Below are 17,047 nucleotides of genomic sequence, written 5' to 3' on the forward strand. Positions count from 1 at the left end.
AACTCAGTTGGTAGAGCACGGCGCTTGCAACGCCAGGGTTGTGGGTTCGATTCCCACGGGGGACCAGTATGAAAAATTAATGCACTCACTTAACTGTAAGTCGCTCTGGATAAGAGCGTCTGCTAAATGACTGAAAATGTAAAAGGTAGTGATCACACAGGGACAAGATCTGTCCCCGCTCACCTTTTATAGCTCAATGGTGAAACGCAAATGTAATAGCAGAATAATCACCAGGGTGTGCACATGAAAGTGGACATAATTGTACCGGCGCATACAAGAGACTAGCTGCTGTTGCTGAAATTTTTTTAACAGAAATGTAATTTTATAAATGTATTAAATTAGGCGTCAGCTGGTTCTTTAGATCGGTACTACAGTTTAAAAAAAAAAAATTAGTACCATGGTACCATTATATTATCGTGGTACCGGTATACCAGGCAACACTAGTGTGTGTGTGTGTTTACCCGGACTGTAGCTGTGTCCAGACAGACTCTCCTCTTCCTCTTCCTCCTCTTCCTCCTCCTCTTCCTCCTCCTCCGTCACGTAGGCCCGGTCACACACCTTCACAGGGGTACCTTTCCTTTTCCTTGTGCACACCCTCCTACAAAAACACACCAGGGGTTCTTTCAGATTTAGAACATTTCAGGATTTAAAAAAATAATGTTTTACTGCATAGAGCCGACAGATTTATTTTGTGCACGACATTTCTACATAAATTGCATTTACATCTACCACATTATGAATAGGACATTTCTCACCATCAAAACAAGTAGACCTATAGCTTGGGGGCATGACACTGATGGTTTTGGATGAAGACCAATATGAAAATAAAATAGCCGTCAACCATCTTTTTCATAAAATGGTTTCATCAACTTTATTTTAATGTAGATCTACTTTCCCCACAGCGGGCGTCTTAACTATTGATTATATGCTGACTTAGCCCGTCTATTAAACTGTATATGTCTCCTCCTCAGCCTTTTGATGTGCCGCAATCAGCAAATCCGCAAATATCACGGATAGGAGAGAATCTTTGAAGGTCAATTCAGTCAATTCAAGAGGGGACCGGAGGTAACTATAGATCCTATAGCCTACAGGCTGGGGGTAACTATAGATCCTATAGCCTACAGGCTGGGGGTAACTATAGATCCTATAGTCTACAGGCTGGGGGTAACTATAGATCCTATAGCCTACAGGCTGGGGGTAACTATAGATCCTATAGCCTACAGGCTGGGGGTAACTATAGATCCTATAGCCTACAGGCTGGGGGTAACTATAGATCCTATAGCCTACAGGCTGGCTGGGGGTAACTATAGATCCTATAGCCTACAGGCTGGCTGGGGGTAACTATAGATCCTATAGCCTACAGGCTGGGGGGTAACTATAGATCCTATAGCCTACAGGCTGGGGGTAACTATAGATCCTATAGCCTACAGGCTGGGGGTAACTATAGATCCTATAGCCTACAGGCTGGCTGGGGGTAACTATAGATCCTATAGCCTACAGGCTGGGGGTAACTATAGATCCTATAGCCTACAGGCTGGGGGTAACTATAGATCCTATAGCCTACAGGCTGGGGTAACTATAGATCCTATAGCCTACAGGCTGGGGGGTAACTATAGATCCTATAGCCTACAGGCTGGGGGTAACTATAGATCCTATAGCCTACAGGCTGGGGGTAAACTATAGATCCTATAGCCTACAGGCTGGGGGTAACTATAGATCCTATAGCCTACAGGCTGGGGGTAACTATAGATCCTATAGCCTACAGGCTGGGGGTAACTATAGATCCTATAGCCTACAGGCTGGGGGTAACTATAGATCCTATAGCCTACAGGCTGCCGGGGTAACTATAGATCCTATAGCCTACAGGCTGGGGGGTAACTATAGATCCTTAGCCTACAGGCTGGGGGTAACTATAGATCCTATAGCCTACAGGCTGGGGGGTAACTATAGATCCTATAGCCTACAGGCTGGGGGTAACTATAGATCCTATAGCCTACAGGCTGGGGTAACTATAGATCTATAGCTAGTACAGGCTGGGGGGTAACTATAGATCCTATAGCCTACAGGCTGGGGGTAACTATAGATCCTATAGCCTACAGGCTGGGGGTAACTATAGATCCTATAGCCTACAGGCTGGGGGTAACTATAGATCCTATAGCCTACAGGCTGGGGGGTAACTATAGATCCTATAGCCTACAGGCTGGGGGTAACTATAGATCCTATAGCCTACAGGCTGGGGGGGTAACTATAGATCCTATAGCCTACAGGCTGGGGGTAACTATAGATCCTATAGCCTACAGGCTGGGGGGTAACTATAGATCCTATAGCCTACAGGCTGGGGGTAACTATAGATCCTATAGCCTACAGGCTGGGGGTAACTATAGATCCTATAGCCTACAGGCTGGGGGTAACTATAGATCCTATAGCCTACAGGCTGGGGGTAACTATAGATCCTATAGCCTACAGGCTGGGGGGTATACTATAGATCCTATAGCCTACAGGCTGGGGGTAACTATAGATCCTATAGCCTACAGGCTGGGGGTAACTATAGATCCTATAGCCTACAGGCTGGGGGTAACTATAGATCCTATAGCCTACAGGCTGGGGGGGTAACTATAGATCCTATAGCCTACAGGCTGGGGGTAACTATAGATCCTATAGCCTACAGGCTGGGGTAACTATAGATCCTATAGCCTACAGGCTCGGGGTAACTATAGATCCTATAGCCTACAGGCTGGGGGTAACTATAGATCCTATAGCCTACAGGCTGGGGGTAACTATAGATCCTATAGCCTACAGGCTGGGGGTAACTATAGATCCTATAGCCTACAGGCTGGGGGTAACTATAGATCCTATAGCCTACAGGCTGGGGGTAACTATAGATCCTATAGCCTACAGGCTGGGGGGGGTAACTATAGATCCTATAGCCTACAGGCTGGCTGGGGTAACTATAGATCCTATAGCCTACAGGCTGGGGGTAACTATAGATCCTATAGCCTACAGGCTGGGGGGTAACTATAGATCCTATAGCCTACAGGCTGGGGGTAACTATAGATCCTATAGCCTACAGGCTGGGGGGTAACTATAGATCCTATAGCCTACAGGCTGGGGGTAACTATAGATCCTATAGCCTACATGCTGGCGGGGTAACTATAGATCCTATAGCCTACAGGCTGGCTGGGGTAACTATAGATCCCTATAGCCTACAGGCTGGCTGGGGGTAACTATAGATCCTATAGCCTACAGGCTGGGGGTAACTATAGATCCTATAGCCTACAGGCTGGGGGTAACTATAGATCCTATAGCCTACAGGCTGGCTGGGGGTAACTATAGATCCTATAGCCTACAGGCTGGGGGTAACTATAGATCCTATAGCCTACAGGCTGGGGGTAACTATAGATCCTATAGCCTACAGGCTGGCTGGGGTAACTATAGATCCTATAGCCTACAGCGGCTGGGGGTAACTATAGATCCTATAGCCTACAGGCTGGGGGTAACTATAGATCCTATAGCCTACAGGCTGGGGGTAACTATAGATCCTATAGCCTACAGGCTGTGGGGTAACTATAGATCCTATAGCCTACAGGCTGGGGGTAACTATAGATCCTATAGCCTACAGGCTGGGGGTAACTATAGATCCTATAGCCTACAGGCTGGGGGTAACTATAGATCCTATAGCCTACAGGCTGGCTGGGGGTAACTATAGATCCTATAGCCTACAGGCTGGGGGTAACTATAGATCCTATAGCCTACAGGCTGGGGGGTAACTATAGATCCTATAGCCTACAGGCTGGGGGGTAACTATAGATCCTATAGCCTACAGGCTGGGGGGTAACTATAGATCCTATAGCCTACAGGGCTGGGGGTAACTATAGATCCTATAGCCTACAGTGGCTGGGGGTAACTATAGATCCTATAGCCTACAGGCTGGGGGGTAACTATAGATCCTATAGCCTACAGGCTGGGGGTAACTATAGATCCTATAGCCTACAGGCTGGGGGTAACTATAGATCCTATAGCCTACAGGCTGGCTGGGGTAACTATAGATCCTATAGCCTACAGGCTGGGGGGTAACTATAGATCCTATAGCCTACAGGCTGGGGGGTAACTATAGATCCTATAGCCTACAGGCTGGGGGTAACTATAGATCCTATAGCCTACAGGCTGGGGGTAACTATAGATCCTATAGCCTACAGGCTGGGGGGTAACTATAGATCCTATAGCCTACAGGCTGGGGGTAACTATAGATCCTATAGCCTACAGGCCGGGGGTAACTATAGATCCTATAGCCTACAGGCTGGGGGTAACTATAGATCCTATAGCCTACAGGCTGGGGGTAACTATAGATCCTATAGCCTACAGGCTGGGGGTAACTATAGATCCTATAGCCTACAGGCTGGGGGTAACTATAGATCCTATAGCCTACAGGCTGGCTGGGGGTAACTATAGATCCTATAGCCTACAGGCCGGGGGTAACTATAGATCCTATAGCCTACAGGCTGGGGGTAACTATAGATCCTATAGCCTACAGGCTGGGGGTAACTATAGATCCTATAGCCTACAGGCTGGGGGGTAACTATAGATCCTATAGCCTACAGGCTGGGGGTAACTATAGATCCTATAGCCTACAGGCTGGGGGTAACTATAGATCCTATAGCCTACAGGCTGGGGGTAACTATAGATCCTATAGCCTACAGGGGCTGGGGGTAACTATAGATCCTATAGCCTACAGGCTGGGGGTAACTATAGATCCTATAGCCTACAGGCTGGGGGTAACTATAGATCCTATAGCCTACAGGCTGGGGGTAACTATAGATCCTATAGCCTACAGGCTGGGGGTAACTATAGATCCTATAGCCTACAGGCTGTGGGGTAACTATAGATCCTATAGCCTACAGGCTGGGGGTAACTATAGATCCTATAGCCTACAGGCTGGCTGGGGGTAACTATAGATCCTATAGCCTACAGGCTGGGGGTAACTATAGATCCTATAGCCTACAGGCTGGGGGGTAACTATAGATCCTATAGCCTACAGGCTGGGGGTAACTATAGATCCTATAGCCTACAGGCTGGGGGTAACTATAGATCCTATAGCCTACAGGCTGGGGGGTAACTATAGATCCTATAGCCTACAGGCTGGCTGGGGGTAACTATAGATCCTATAGCCTACAGGCTGCTGGGGTAACTATAGATCCTATAGCCTACAGGCTGGGGGTAACTATAGATCCTATAGCCTACAGGCTGGGGGTAACTATAGATCCTATAGCCTACAGGCTGGGGGTAACTATAGATCCTATAGCCTACAGGCTGGGGGGTAACTATAGATCCTATAGCCTACAGGCTGGGGGTAACTATAGATCCTATAGCCTACAGGCTGGGGGTAACTATAGATCCTATAGCCTACAGGCTGGGGGGTAACTATAGATCCTATAGCCTACAGGCTGGGGGGTAACTATAGATCCTATAGCCTACAGGCTGGGGGTAACTATAGATCCTATAGCCTACAGGCTGGGGGGTAACTATAGATCCTATAGCCTACAGGCTGGGGGTAACTATAGATCCTATAGCCTACAGGCTGGGGGTAACTATAGATCCTATAGCCTACAGGCTGGGGGGTAACTATAGATCCTATAGCCTACAGGCTGGGGGTAACTATAGATCCTATAGCCTACAGGCTGGTGGGGTAACTATAGATCCTATAGCCTACAGGCTGGGGGTAACTATAGATCCTATAGCCTACAGGCTGGGGGGTAACTATAGATCCTATAGCCTACAGGCTGGGGGTAACTATAGATCCTATAGCCTACAGGCTGGGGGTAACTATAGATCCTATAGCCTACAGGCTGGGGGTAACTATAGATCCTATAGCCTACAGGCTGGGGGGTAACTATAGATCCTATAGCCTACAGGCTGGCGGGGGTAACTATAGATCCTATAGCCTACAGGCTGGGGGTAACTATAGATCCTATAGCCTACAGGCTAGGGGTAACTATAGATCCTATAGCCTACAGGCTGGGTGGGGTAACTATAGATCCTATAGCCTACAGGCTGGGGTAACTATAGATCCTATAGCCTACAGGCTGGGGGGTAACTATAGATCCTATAGCCTACAGGCTGGGGGTAACTATAGATCCTATAGCCTACAGGCTGGCGGGGGTAACTATAGATCCTATAGCCTACAGGCTGGCTGGGGTAACTATAGATCCTATAGCCTACAGGCTGGGGGGTAACTATAGATCCTATAGCCTACAGGCTGGGGGTAACTATAGATCCTATAGCCTACAGGCTGGGGGTAACTATAGATCCTATAGCCTACAGGCTGGGGGTAACTATAGATCCTATAGCCTACAGGCTGGGGGTAACTATAGATCCTATAGCCTACAGGCTGGGGGTAACTATAGATCCTATAGCCTACAGGCTGGCTGGGGGTAACTATAGATCCTATAGCCTACAGGCTGGGGGTAACTATAGATCCTATAGCCTACAGGCTGGGGGGTAACTATAGATCCTATAGCCTACAGGCTGGGGGTAACTATAGATCCTATAGCCTACAGGATGGGGGGTAACTATAGATCCTATAGCCTACAGGCTGGGGGTAACTATAGATCCTATAGCCTACAGGCTGTGGGGTAACTATAGATCCTATAGCCTACAGGCTGGGGGTAACTATAGATCCTATAGCCTACAGGCTGGGGGTAACTATAGATCCTATAGCCTACAGGCTCTGGGGGTAACTATAGATCCTATAGCCTACAGGCTGGGGGTAACTATAGATCCTATAGCCTACAGGCTGGGGGTAACTATAGATCCTATAGCCTACAGGCTGGGGGGTAACTATAGATCCTATAGCCTACAGGCTGGGGGTAACTATAGATCCTATAGCCTACAGGCTGGGGGGTAACTATAGATCCTATAGCCTACAGGCTGGCGGGGGTAACTATAGATCCTATAGCCTACAGGCTGCGGGGGTAACTATAGATCCTATAGCCTACAGGCTGGGGTAACTATAGATCCTATAGCCTACAGGCTGGGGGTAACTATAGATCCTATAGCCTACAGGCTGGGGGTAACTATAGATCCTATAGCCTACAGGCTGGGGGGTAACTATAGATCCTATAGCCTACAGGCTGGGGGTAACTATAGATCGGGGTTAGATCCTATAGCCTACAGGCTGGGGGTAACTATAGATCCTATAGCCTACAGGCTGGGGGTAACTATAGATCCTATAGCCTACAGGCTGGGGGGTAACTATAGATCCTATAGCCTACAGGCTGGGGGTAACTATAGATCCTATAGCCTACAGGCTGGCTGGGGTAACTATAGATCCTATAGCCTACAGGCTGGGGGTAACTATAGATCCTATAGCCTACAGGCTGGGGGTAACTATAGATCCTATAGCCTACAGGCTGGGGGTAACTATAGATCCTATAGCCTACAGGCTGGGGGGTAACTATAGATCCTATAGCCTACAGGCTGGCGGGGGGTAACTATAGATCCTATAGCCTACAGGCTGGGGGTAACTATAGATCCTATAGCCTACAGGCTGGGGGGTAACTATAGATCCTATAGCCTACAGGCTGTGGGGTAACTATAGATCCTATAGCCTACAGGCTGGGGGTAACTATAGATCCTATAGCCTACAGGCTGGGGGTAACTATAGATCCTATAGCCTACAGGCTGGGGGGTAACTATAGATCCTATAGCCTACAGGCTGGGGGGTAACTATAGATCCTATAGCCTACAGGCTGGGGGTAACTATAGATCCTATAGCCTACAGGCTGGGGGTAACTATAGATCCTATAGCCTACAGGCTGGGGGTAACTATAGATCCTATAGCCTACAGGCTGGGGGTAACTATAGATCCTATAGCCTACAGGCTGGGGGTAACTATAGATCCTATAGCCTACAGGCTGGGGGTAACTATAGATCCTATAGCCTACAGGCTGGGGGGGTAACTATAGATCCTATAGCCTACAGGCTGGGGGTAACTATAGATCCTATAGCCTACAGGCTGGGGGGTAACTATAGATCCTATAGCCTACAGGCTGGGGGTAACTATAGATCCTATAGCCTACAGGCTGGGGGTAACTATAGATCCTATAGCCTACAGGCTGGCTGGGGGTAACTATAGATCCTATAGCCTACAGGCTGGGGGTAACTATAGATCCTATAGCCTACAGGCTGGGGGTAACTATAGATCCTATAGCCTACAGGCTGGGGGTAACTATAGATCCTATAGCCTACAGGCTGGGGGTAACTATAGATCCTATAGCCTACAGGCTGGGGGTAACTATAGATCCTATAGCCTACAGGCTGGGGGTAACTATAGATCCTATAGCCTACAGGCTGGGGGTAACTATAGATCCTATAGCCTACAGGCTGGGGGTAACTATAGATCCTATAGCCTACAGGCTGGGGGTAACTATAGATCCTATAGCCTACAGGCTGGGGGGTAACTATAGATCCTATAGCCTACAGGCTGTGGGGGTAACTATAGATCCTATAGCCTACAGGCTGGGGGTAACTATAGATCCTATAGCCTACAGGCTGGGGGGTAACTATAGATCCTATAGCCTACAGGCTGGGGGTAACTATAGATCCTATAGCCTACAGGCTGGGGGTAACTATAGATCCTATAGCCTACAGGCTGGGGGTAACTATAGATCCTATAGCCTACAGGCTGGGGGTAACTATAGATCCTATAGCCTACAGGCTGGATCGGCTGGGGGTAACTATAGATCCTATAGCCTACAGGCGGCTGGGGGTAACTATAGATCCTATAGCCTACAGGCTGGGGGGTAACTATAGATCCTATAGCCTACAGGCTGGGGGTAACTATAGATCCTATAGCCTACAGGCTGGGGGTAACTATAGATCCTATAGCCTACAGGCTGTGGGGTAACTATAGATCCTATAGCCTACAGGCCGGGGGTAACTATAGATCCTATAGCCTACAGGCTGGGGGTAACTATAGATCCTATAGCCTACAGGCTGGGGGTAACTATAGATCCTATAGCCTACAGGCTGGGGGTAACTATAGATCCTATAGCCTACAGGCTGGGGGTAACTATAGATCCTATAGCCTACAGGCTGGGGGTAACTATAGATCCTATAGCCTACAGGCTGCTGGGGGTAACTATAGATCCTATAGCCTACAGGCTGGCTGGGGGGTAACTATAGATCCTATAGCCTACAGGCTGGGGGGTAACTATAGATCCTATAGCCTACAGGCTGGGGGTAACTATAGATCCTATAGCCTACAGGCTGGGGGTAACTATAGATCCTATAGCCTACAGGCTGGGGGTAACTATAGATCCTATAGCCTACAGGCTGGGGGTAACTATAGATCCTATAGCCTACAGGCTGGCTGGGGTAACTATAGATCCTATAGCCTACAGGCTGGGGGTAACTATAGATCCTATAGCCTACAGGCTGGGGGTAACTATAGATCCTATAGTCTACAGGCTGGGGGTAACTATAGATCCTATAGCCTACAGGCTGGGGGTAACTATAGATCCTATAGCCTACAGGCTGGCTGGGGGTAACTATAGATCCTATAGCCTACAGGCTGGCTGGGGGGTAACTATAGATCCTATAGCCTACAGGCTGGGGGGTAACTATAGATCCTATAGCCTACAGGCTGGGGGGTAACTATAGATCCTATAGCCTACAGGCTGGGGGTAACTATAGATCCTATAGCCTACAGGCTGGGGGTAACTATAGATCCTATAGCCTACAGGCTGGCTGGGGGTAACTATAGATCCTATAGCCTACAGGCTGGGGGTAACTATAGATCCTATAGCCTACAGGCTGGGGGTAATCTATAGATCCTATAGCCTACAGGCTGGGGGTAACTATAGATCCTATAGCCTACAGGCTGGGGGTAACTATAGATCCTATAGCCTACAGGCTGGGGGTAACTATAGATCCTATAGCCTACAGGCTGGGGTAACTATAGATCCTATAGTCTACAGGCTGGGGGTAACTATAGAATGAACCATAGTGCACTGCTATGCATCTGGCCAGGGCATTGTAAATGAGAACTTGTCTCCTGGTTTACTGGTTAAATAGGTGAAATAAAAAAAAAAAACTATAGATCCTATAGCCTACAGGCTGGCTGGGGGGTAACTATAGATCCTATAGCCTACAGGCTGGGGGTAACTATAGATCCTATAGCCTACAGGCTGGGGGTAACTATAGATCCTATAGCCTACAGGCTGGCTGGGGGTAACTATAGATCCTATAGCCTACAGGCTGGGGGGTAACTATAGATCCTATAGCCTACAGGCTGGGGGTAACTATAGATCCTATAGCCTACAGGCTGGGGGTAACTATAGATCCTATAGCCTACAGGCTGGGGGTAACTATAGATCCTATAGCCTACAGGCTGGGGGTAACTATAGATCCTATAGCCTACAGGCTGGGGGTAACTATAGATCCTATAGTCTACAGGCTGGGGGTAACTATAGAATGTAACCATATGTAACTCTGTGTTGTTGTTTTTATCGCACTGCTATGCTTTATCTTGGCCAGGTCGCAGTTGTAAATGAGAACTTGTTCTCAACTGGTTTACCTGGTTAAATAAAGGTGAAATAAAAAAAATAAAAAAAAAAACTATAGATCCTATAGCCTACAGGCTGGCTGGGGGTAACTATAGATCCTATAGCCTACAGGCTGGGGGTAACTATAGATCCTATAGCCTACAGGCTGGGGGTAACTATAGATCCTATAGCCTACAGGCCGGGGGTAACTATAGATCCTATAGCCTACAGGCTGGGGGTAACTAGAGGTCCTATAGCCTACAGGCTGGGGGTAACTATAGATCCTATAGCCTACAGGCTGGGGGTAACTATAGATCCTATAGCCTACAGGCTGGGCGTGGGTTGGTAGCCTCTGCCCTTCCACCTCTGGCCTTTTTCACTGTTACAGTAGATCGGAGGAGTGAGGTGAAAAAGATGGCTCTCGTAGCAACAAAAAAAAAGTAACGTTTTATTATTTATTTGCACTAAAGTGTAAATATGAACTCCTTACATGAGCCTGACAGTGGACTCTCTGGAAAGACTGGACACTGAAATCCCGCTGTTTGGAAACAACCTACATGCCATAATCCCACACAGCTGACAACCTGGCCGAAGCCCTGCGTTGGGGGATTGCTTGACCGGGCCCCTTGACGTAAATAAAGTGTCCCGTATTCGCCACACGCCAACGGGGCCAACGTTGTGGCTGCAGCGAGGCAACCCAACTGGCCTTGGCTAAACTGCTTTGGCCACAGTCTCTATCTCGCCGTCACCAACGGCGTGAACAGCGAGAGCACACGCACAGGCCGGGGTCTAGGACTATGGACCTAGTGAAATGTCCATACGGAGCTGAACCTCCCAAATCACAGCCTCATTCTGGTGAGAAATTAAGTTTGATCAGCTATAATAATAATAATAATAATAATAATAATAATATATTTATAGCCTATTCGATGTTAAAAGACAAAGCAATGCAAAAAGTATTGTTCATGTGTAATATAATGTTGTTATTCAGATGCCCTAGCAAATAAAAACAAACAAAAATAGGCTAATTTCCTTGAATCATTCAATGTTGCATTACCATAGGCCCATTGTATTTTCACAATGAAATTAGCCTGTTTGGTAGGTTTTATTTTGCCAATAATACTGTAGTTAAACCAATGATAATAATTTCATTATAATGATCATATAGAACAAATTCCGGGAATCCTATGTTGTGTTCAGTGCATTCGGAAAGTATTCAGACCCCTTTACTTTTCCACATTTTGTTATGTTACCTTATTCTAAAATTGATTAAATATTATAATTTTTGTATCAATCTACACACAATACCCCAGAATAACAAAGTGAATGCACTGTATACTACAACAGAAAGCATGATTTTATCCAGCTTGCACGAGTTTATCAGGTAAATGCACTTTGAAATGTTAACTCAGTTATGTATATTCATAGTCGTAGCATATTCGTTTACATCTAGTAAGAATGTTAACCTGTGGGTGTGATTTTGATTAACGTTATCCGCACGTCAGACAGTAGCAGCCTATTATCTCGCAATCCATGGCATGCATTTGAAGATGCCTATGCAACGTGGTGCAACAATGTGTTAACCGCAAATAATGTAAATTGTATCCTCCGTCGCGTGGTGGTGGCTACAGTATGTAATCATGGCAACCAGCCAATCAATGTAGGTTCGACTAGGGAAAGTAAAAGAAGTGACTAGACAGGCTACTCTTAAAAAAAATTCTAAATATGTTGGCGTGTTATTGCATGAAACTACCTTATCGTTTGTTTACGGAAAGCGTGAAAGTTGTCTGCTACGCATACAGCATGCAACAACACTCGTGGTGAAGAGGATCATGACGTCAGTGATATTCAGGTCGGAAAGGCGGATAAATTATATCATATAGCATTCATTCTTCCATGTCACAGTTGTCTGAGTTCACTTGATTATCTTCCAGACAGAAAATAATGGTCTGCAGTTTCCGTTCTGTCTTCTTCCTATCTCTCTGTATCTCCAACTGAGAGTCTGGCTGGTAGATAAAACCCTTTGATATCATCTGCCACTGTCCAGTTCCAGTCCTTTATCTCTGTCACCCGCTACATGGGATTGAAATGTTTTGGTTTAGTTGTATGTAATTACACACTAACTACACTGGTAACTATTCTGAAACATAATCCAGACAGACAATGAGCTACTACCACACACACACACACCAGTGGTATGACTAGACAAGCTAAATATGTGTTTAATCACAGATTGTTACAAAGTTGGTTTTAACCTATGGAGTTCAGTGCAGAATCACTGATATCTTCCAGACCCCTTGAAGGCCTTGTGGTTTCAAACCTCTCTATCTCTCTGCTATGTCTGGATAGATCAAAGGCCAAAACTTAAGGGATACAGGCATGTACACACACACACACCTCCCCGACTATCCAGATGACCTCAGCACTCTGATATTTCTCAAATCATCCTCTAAGGATATCCATTTCAACACCAGGACCAGAATATGATAATTGGTTCTGAAAGGGTGTAACTCTGAATCCTGCTTGTGCTTCGCTTCCTCTATCACTCAAACCTAATGAGAGCTCTCTCTCTCTCTCTCTCTCTCTCTCTCTCTCTCTCTCTCTCTCCTCTCTCTCTCTCTCTCTCTCTCCCCCTCCTCTCTCTCTCTCTCTCTCTCTCTCTCTCTCTCCCCCCCCCCCCCCCCCCCCCCCCCCCCCCCCCCCCCCCCCCCCCCCCCCCCTCTCTCTCTCTCTCTCTCTCTCTCTCTCTCTCTCTCTCTCTCTCTCTCTCTCTCTCTCTCTCTCTCTCTCTCTCTCTCTCTCTCTCTCTCTCTCTCTCTCTCTCTCTCTCTCTCTCAAAAGTAACGTCTATCTAAGTAGGCAGGAAGTACAGTGTCTACCATGGTCCATTTTACCTACCGAATACATGTAGAGGAATAAGGCCTATTAACGATTTTGACTTTTGCAGGCGGCTCCAACAATAACAAGCCTTCAGTGATTGGCTACATGGCTACAGTCAGTGCAGAACACTGTATTTGTAGTGACAGATGTCTGTCCAACTAGTACAATAATCCTTGTTCAACTGTTTGCAGCATTGTGTTGTATGAAATCAAACCTGAAATACTGATAGCTACGTTATTGAGGAAAAATGCAGTTTCTATGCCTGTGATATGTGGTTGTCCCACCTAGCTATCTTAAGATGAATGCACTAACTGTAAGTTGCTCTGGATAAGAGCGTCTGCTAAATGACTAAAATGTGCAACAAAAAAAAATATGATAGGAGGATCATTAGCTTCTTCATAAAAACAACAACATTTGCATTGCCTGTCGGAAGGCAGCGGGTGCGGTAACTAGGCTACCGAACAGATGAGAGACCCAGTGAAAGAGATGCCCAGCCAGGCATATCGCAATATTGAAAAATACAATTGCGTGAAAACATAGTTTGGAAAGCGATTGGCGATCGCTGTAAAGAGATGACAATGAAAAGACGAATGTATATATATATATTTTTTAAGATTCTGCTAATCTCTCCACTGTCTCCAGTCATATAAAGTGTAGTAGAATTGCCTGAAATCTTTTCATAAAAAAAGGCCAAATTTTTCCCGTGCAAAGAAAGGAGAAGAACCTCCACCAGGCGCTGCATTGAACCGTCTTGTTTTAGTTATATTAGCCTAAATTATGAATATCAAATTTACTCATCACATTAGGAATAGTTGGTTGTCTTACATAAGTCTGCAAATGTGATGCATGGAATGCTTTATATGAGCAAGACAGTTTGCATAGACAGTTCGGCCTAAATGCGATAATTGATAATGTTGTGCCCCACCTCCCCAATGGAATTTAGGCTTATGGGTGTTTTAACATGCATCTTTCTTACAACGGCCGAAGACGTAACATGCGCTTCGTTTTGTCTTTTACTTTTTGGGTTTGTACACCTGCTTCAAAACAGCTGAAAATACAATATTTTTGGTTATGAAAAATATATTTCACAGCGGTGTAGATGGTACAATGATTCTCTACACTATACTTGCTTGTTTTGTCACAAACTGAAATTAGGCGAACTATTAGAATTTTTGCAACCAGGTAACGGCAGAGCAATTTCTGCATATCACACCTTTAACATTCGAATTATTTCACAATGCTGAGGACGGATCAGCTCCTAAAGAAACATTACCAGCTAAGGCTGCAAATATTGAGACGGCTTTTTCTAATGCTCACCCTATAAAAATGCACTAAATCACCGATTTGGCACATCATTGAGCACGTTAGGCTACACATCATGAAATATGTTGAGACAAATGACCTACAAGTAGCAAAATAGAAAATTGATTGAACATGAAATGTACTGCAGATTAACATTCAATTCGCATACCCAACAGATCCACAGACGATACAAGCTCTTTCCCAACCTGGACAAAAGGAACTCCTACGTGAGAATGCTGTTCATTGATTACAGCTCAGCGTTCAACACCATAGTGCCCTCCAAGCTCACCACTAAGCTAAGGACCCTGGTACTGAACAGCTCCCTCTGCAACTGGATCCTGGACTTCCTGACTGGCTGCCCCCCAGGTGGAAAGGTTAGGTAAAAACACATCCACCACGCTGATCCTCAACACGGGGGGCCCCCCTCAGGGGCGCGTGCTTAGACCCCTCCTGTACTCTGTGTTTACCCACAATTGTGTGGCCGCGCACGACTCCAACACCATCATTACGTTTGCCGAAGACACGACGGTGGTAGGCCTGATCACCGACGAAGATCTGGAAGTGTGGTGCCAGGCGAACAATCTCTCCCTCAACATCAGCAAGACAAAGGAGCTAATTGTGGACTAAAAGGAAACGGATGGCCGAGCACACCCCCATTCATATAGATGGGCCTGTAATGGGGGCAGATTGAGAGCTTCAAGTTCCTCGGTGTCCACATCACTAAGGACCTATCATGGTCAAAACACACCAACACAGTCGGCACGGCAACGCCTCTTCCCCCTTCAGGAGGCTGGAAATATTTGGCATGGGGTCCTCAGATCCTCAAAAGGTTCTACAGCTGCACCATCGAGGGCATCCTGACTGGTTGCATCACTGCCTGGTATGACAAATGCTTGGCATCCGACCACAAGGCACTACAGAGGGTAGACCGTATGGCCCAGTACATCACTGGGGCCGAGCTCCCTGCCATCCAGGACCTCTACACCAGGTAGTTTTTAGAGGAAGGCCCTAAACATTGTCAAAAGACTCCAGCCGCCCAAGTCATAGACTGTTCTATCTGCTACCGCACGGCAAGCGGTACCGGAGCGCCAAGTCTGGGACCAAAAGGCTCCTGAACAGCTTCTACCCCCAAGCCATAATACCGCTGAACAGTTAATAAAATGGCTACCTGGACAATTTGCATTGACCCCCTTTTTTTGTTGTTGTTGCTCTGGCTCCATGCACACTCACTGGATTCTACCCACACACACATACTACACAGACACACACACTACATAATTTATGTTCTCACACACACACACACACACACACACACACACACAGACGCCACACACAGACACACTCTTCACATACGCTGCTCCTCCTTGTATATATAGTATTTTTATTTTATTGTGTTACTTATTTCATTTTTTTTGCTAAATGTTCTTACTTTTTAACTCTGCATTGTTGGGAAAGGGTTCGTAACTAAGCATTTTATGGTCAAGTCTACACCTGTTGTATTTAGCGCATGTGACAAATAACATTTGATTAGATTATTTGTTTTCAAGTGCAACTTTAATAATGATGTTTTTTTTTTGGAAACAGCTTGGAGATTTAATGATGATTCTAACAATGAATATACTCTTGGGAAACTGGGCCCTTATATTTATTGAATACAGTTGTAAAAACAAATTGACTCAAATCCATAAAGTATCAAAGACAATCAAATAATATATTGGGGGGAAATTATGACTTATAATAGCTCGTGAAATAATTTAATGTTCAATAATTGTAGCTATTTGACAAACCCCAATACCCAGGCCTATATAAAATGCCCCCACACACCTGAGATACAGTACACCTTTGCATCCCTCATTCGCTATGTTATACAGTAGACCACAAGTAAGTCAGATCTATCTACACAGTGAGAGTGATGCCTAATGTGATTTCCCCAACAACATCAGTTTGAATGAAGATGATACTCGCACACAGCTAACTACAGTACCAAAAAAATCCGGCAAACATGTGGTTTTAATGATTAAATGCCCAAATAACGAGCCATTTTAGGAATAATGTATATCGCTTTCTAGCTAGCTATCAGATCAAGCAAGTCTAGCCTAAATTCAATTTAATCTGTTTAGCTAGCTAGCTATGACTACTGTGTGCAGATGTAACTGGCCAGCTAGCTAACTAAAGAGATGGCTAGTAGTTATCTAGCTGGCTAATTAAATAACAGGACAGGACATTACAGCTGGCTAACTCCCAAACGAAAGCTCAAAAGTATACGGATAATCAACAGGCAGGCTGTGCAAGCTTGGACAATTACGAAACTAGGTAGCTAGTGA

The 17,047-nt window shown here is 45.9% G+C and overlaps 1 protein-coding gene across 1 annotated transcript in view; it reads right to left on the reverse strand.

Annotated features, from left to right (window-relative positions):
- Positions 1 to 17,047, reverse strand: part of LOC121559505 — a 41,688-nt gene that overhangs the window by 24,376 nt on the left and 265 nt on the right. The window contains exon 2 of the mRNA XM_041872741.2: positions 462 to 598. Within this exon, the coding sequence (XP_041728675.2) occupies positions 462 to 598 (137 nt within the window). The remainder of the gene's footprint in view (positions 1 to 461; positions 599 to 17,047) is intronic.

This window comes from Coregonus clupeaformis, unplaced genomic scaffold (assembly GCF_020615455.1).
Source record: "Coregonus clupeaformis isolate EN_2021a unplaced genomic scaffold, ASM2061545v1 scaf0153, whole genome shotgun sequence".
NCBI lineage: Eukaryota > Metazoa > Chordata > Actinopteri > Salmoniformes > Salmonidae > Coregonus > Coregonus clupeaformis.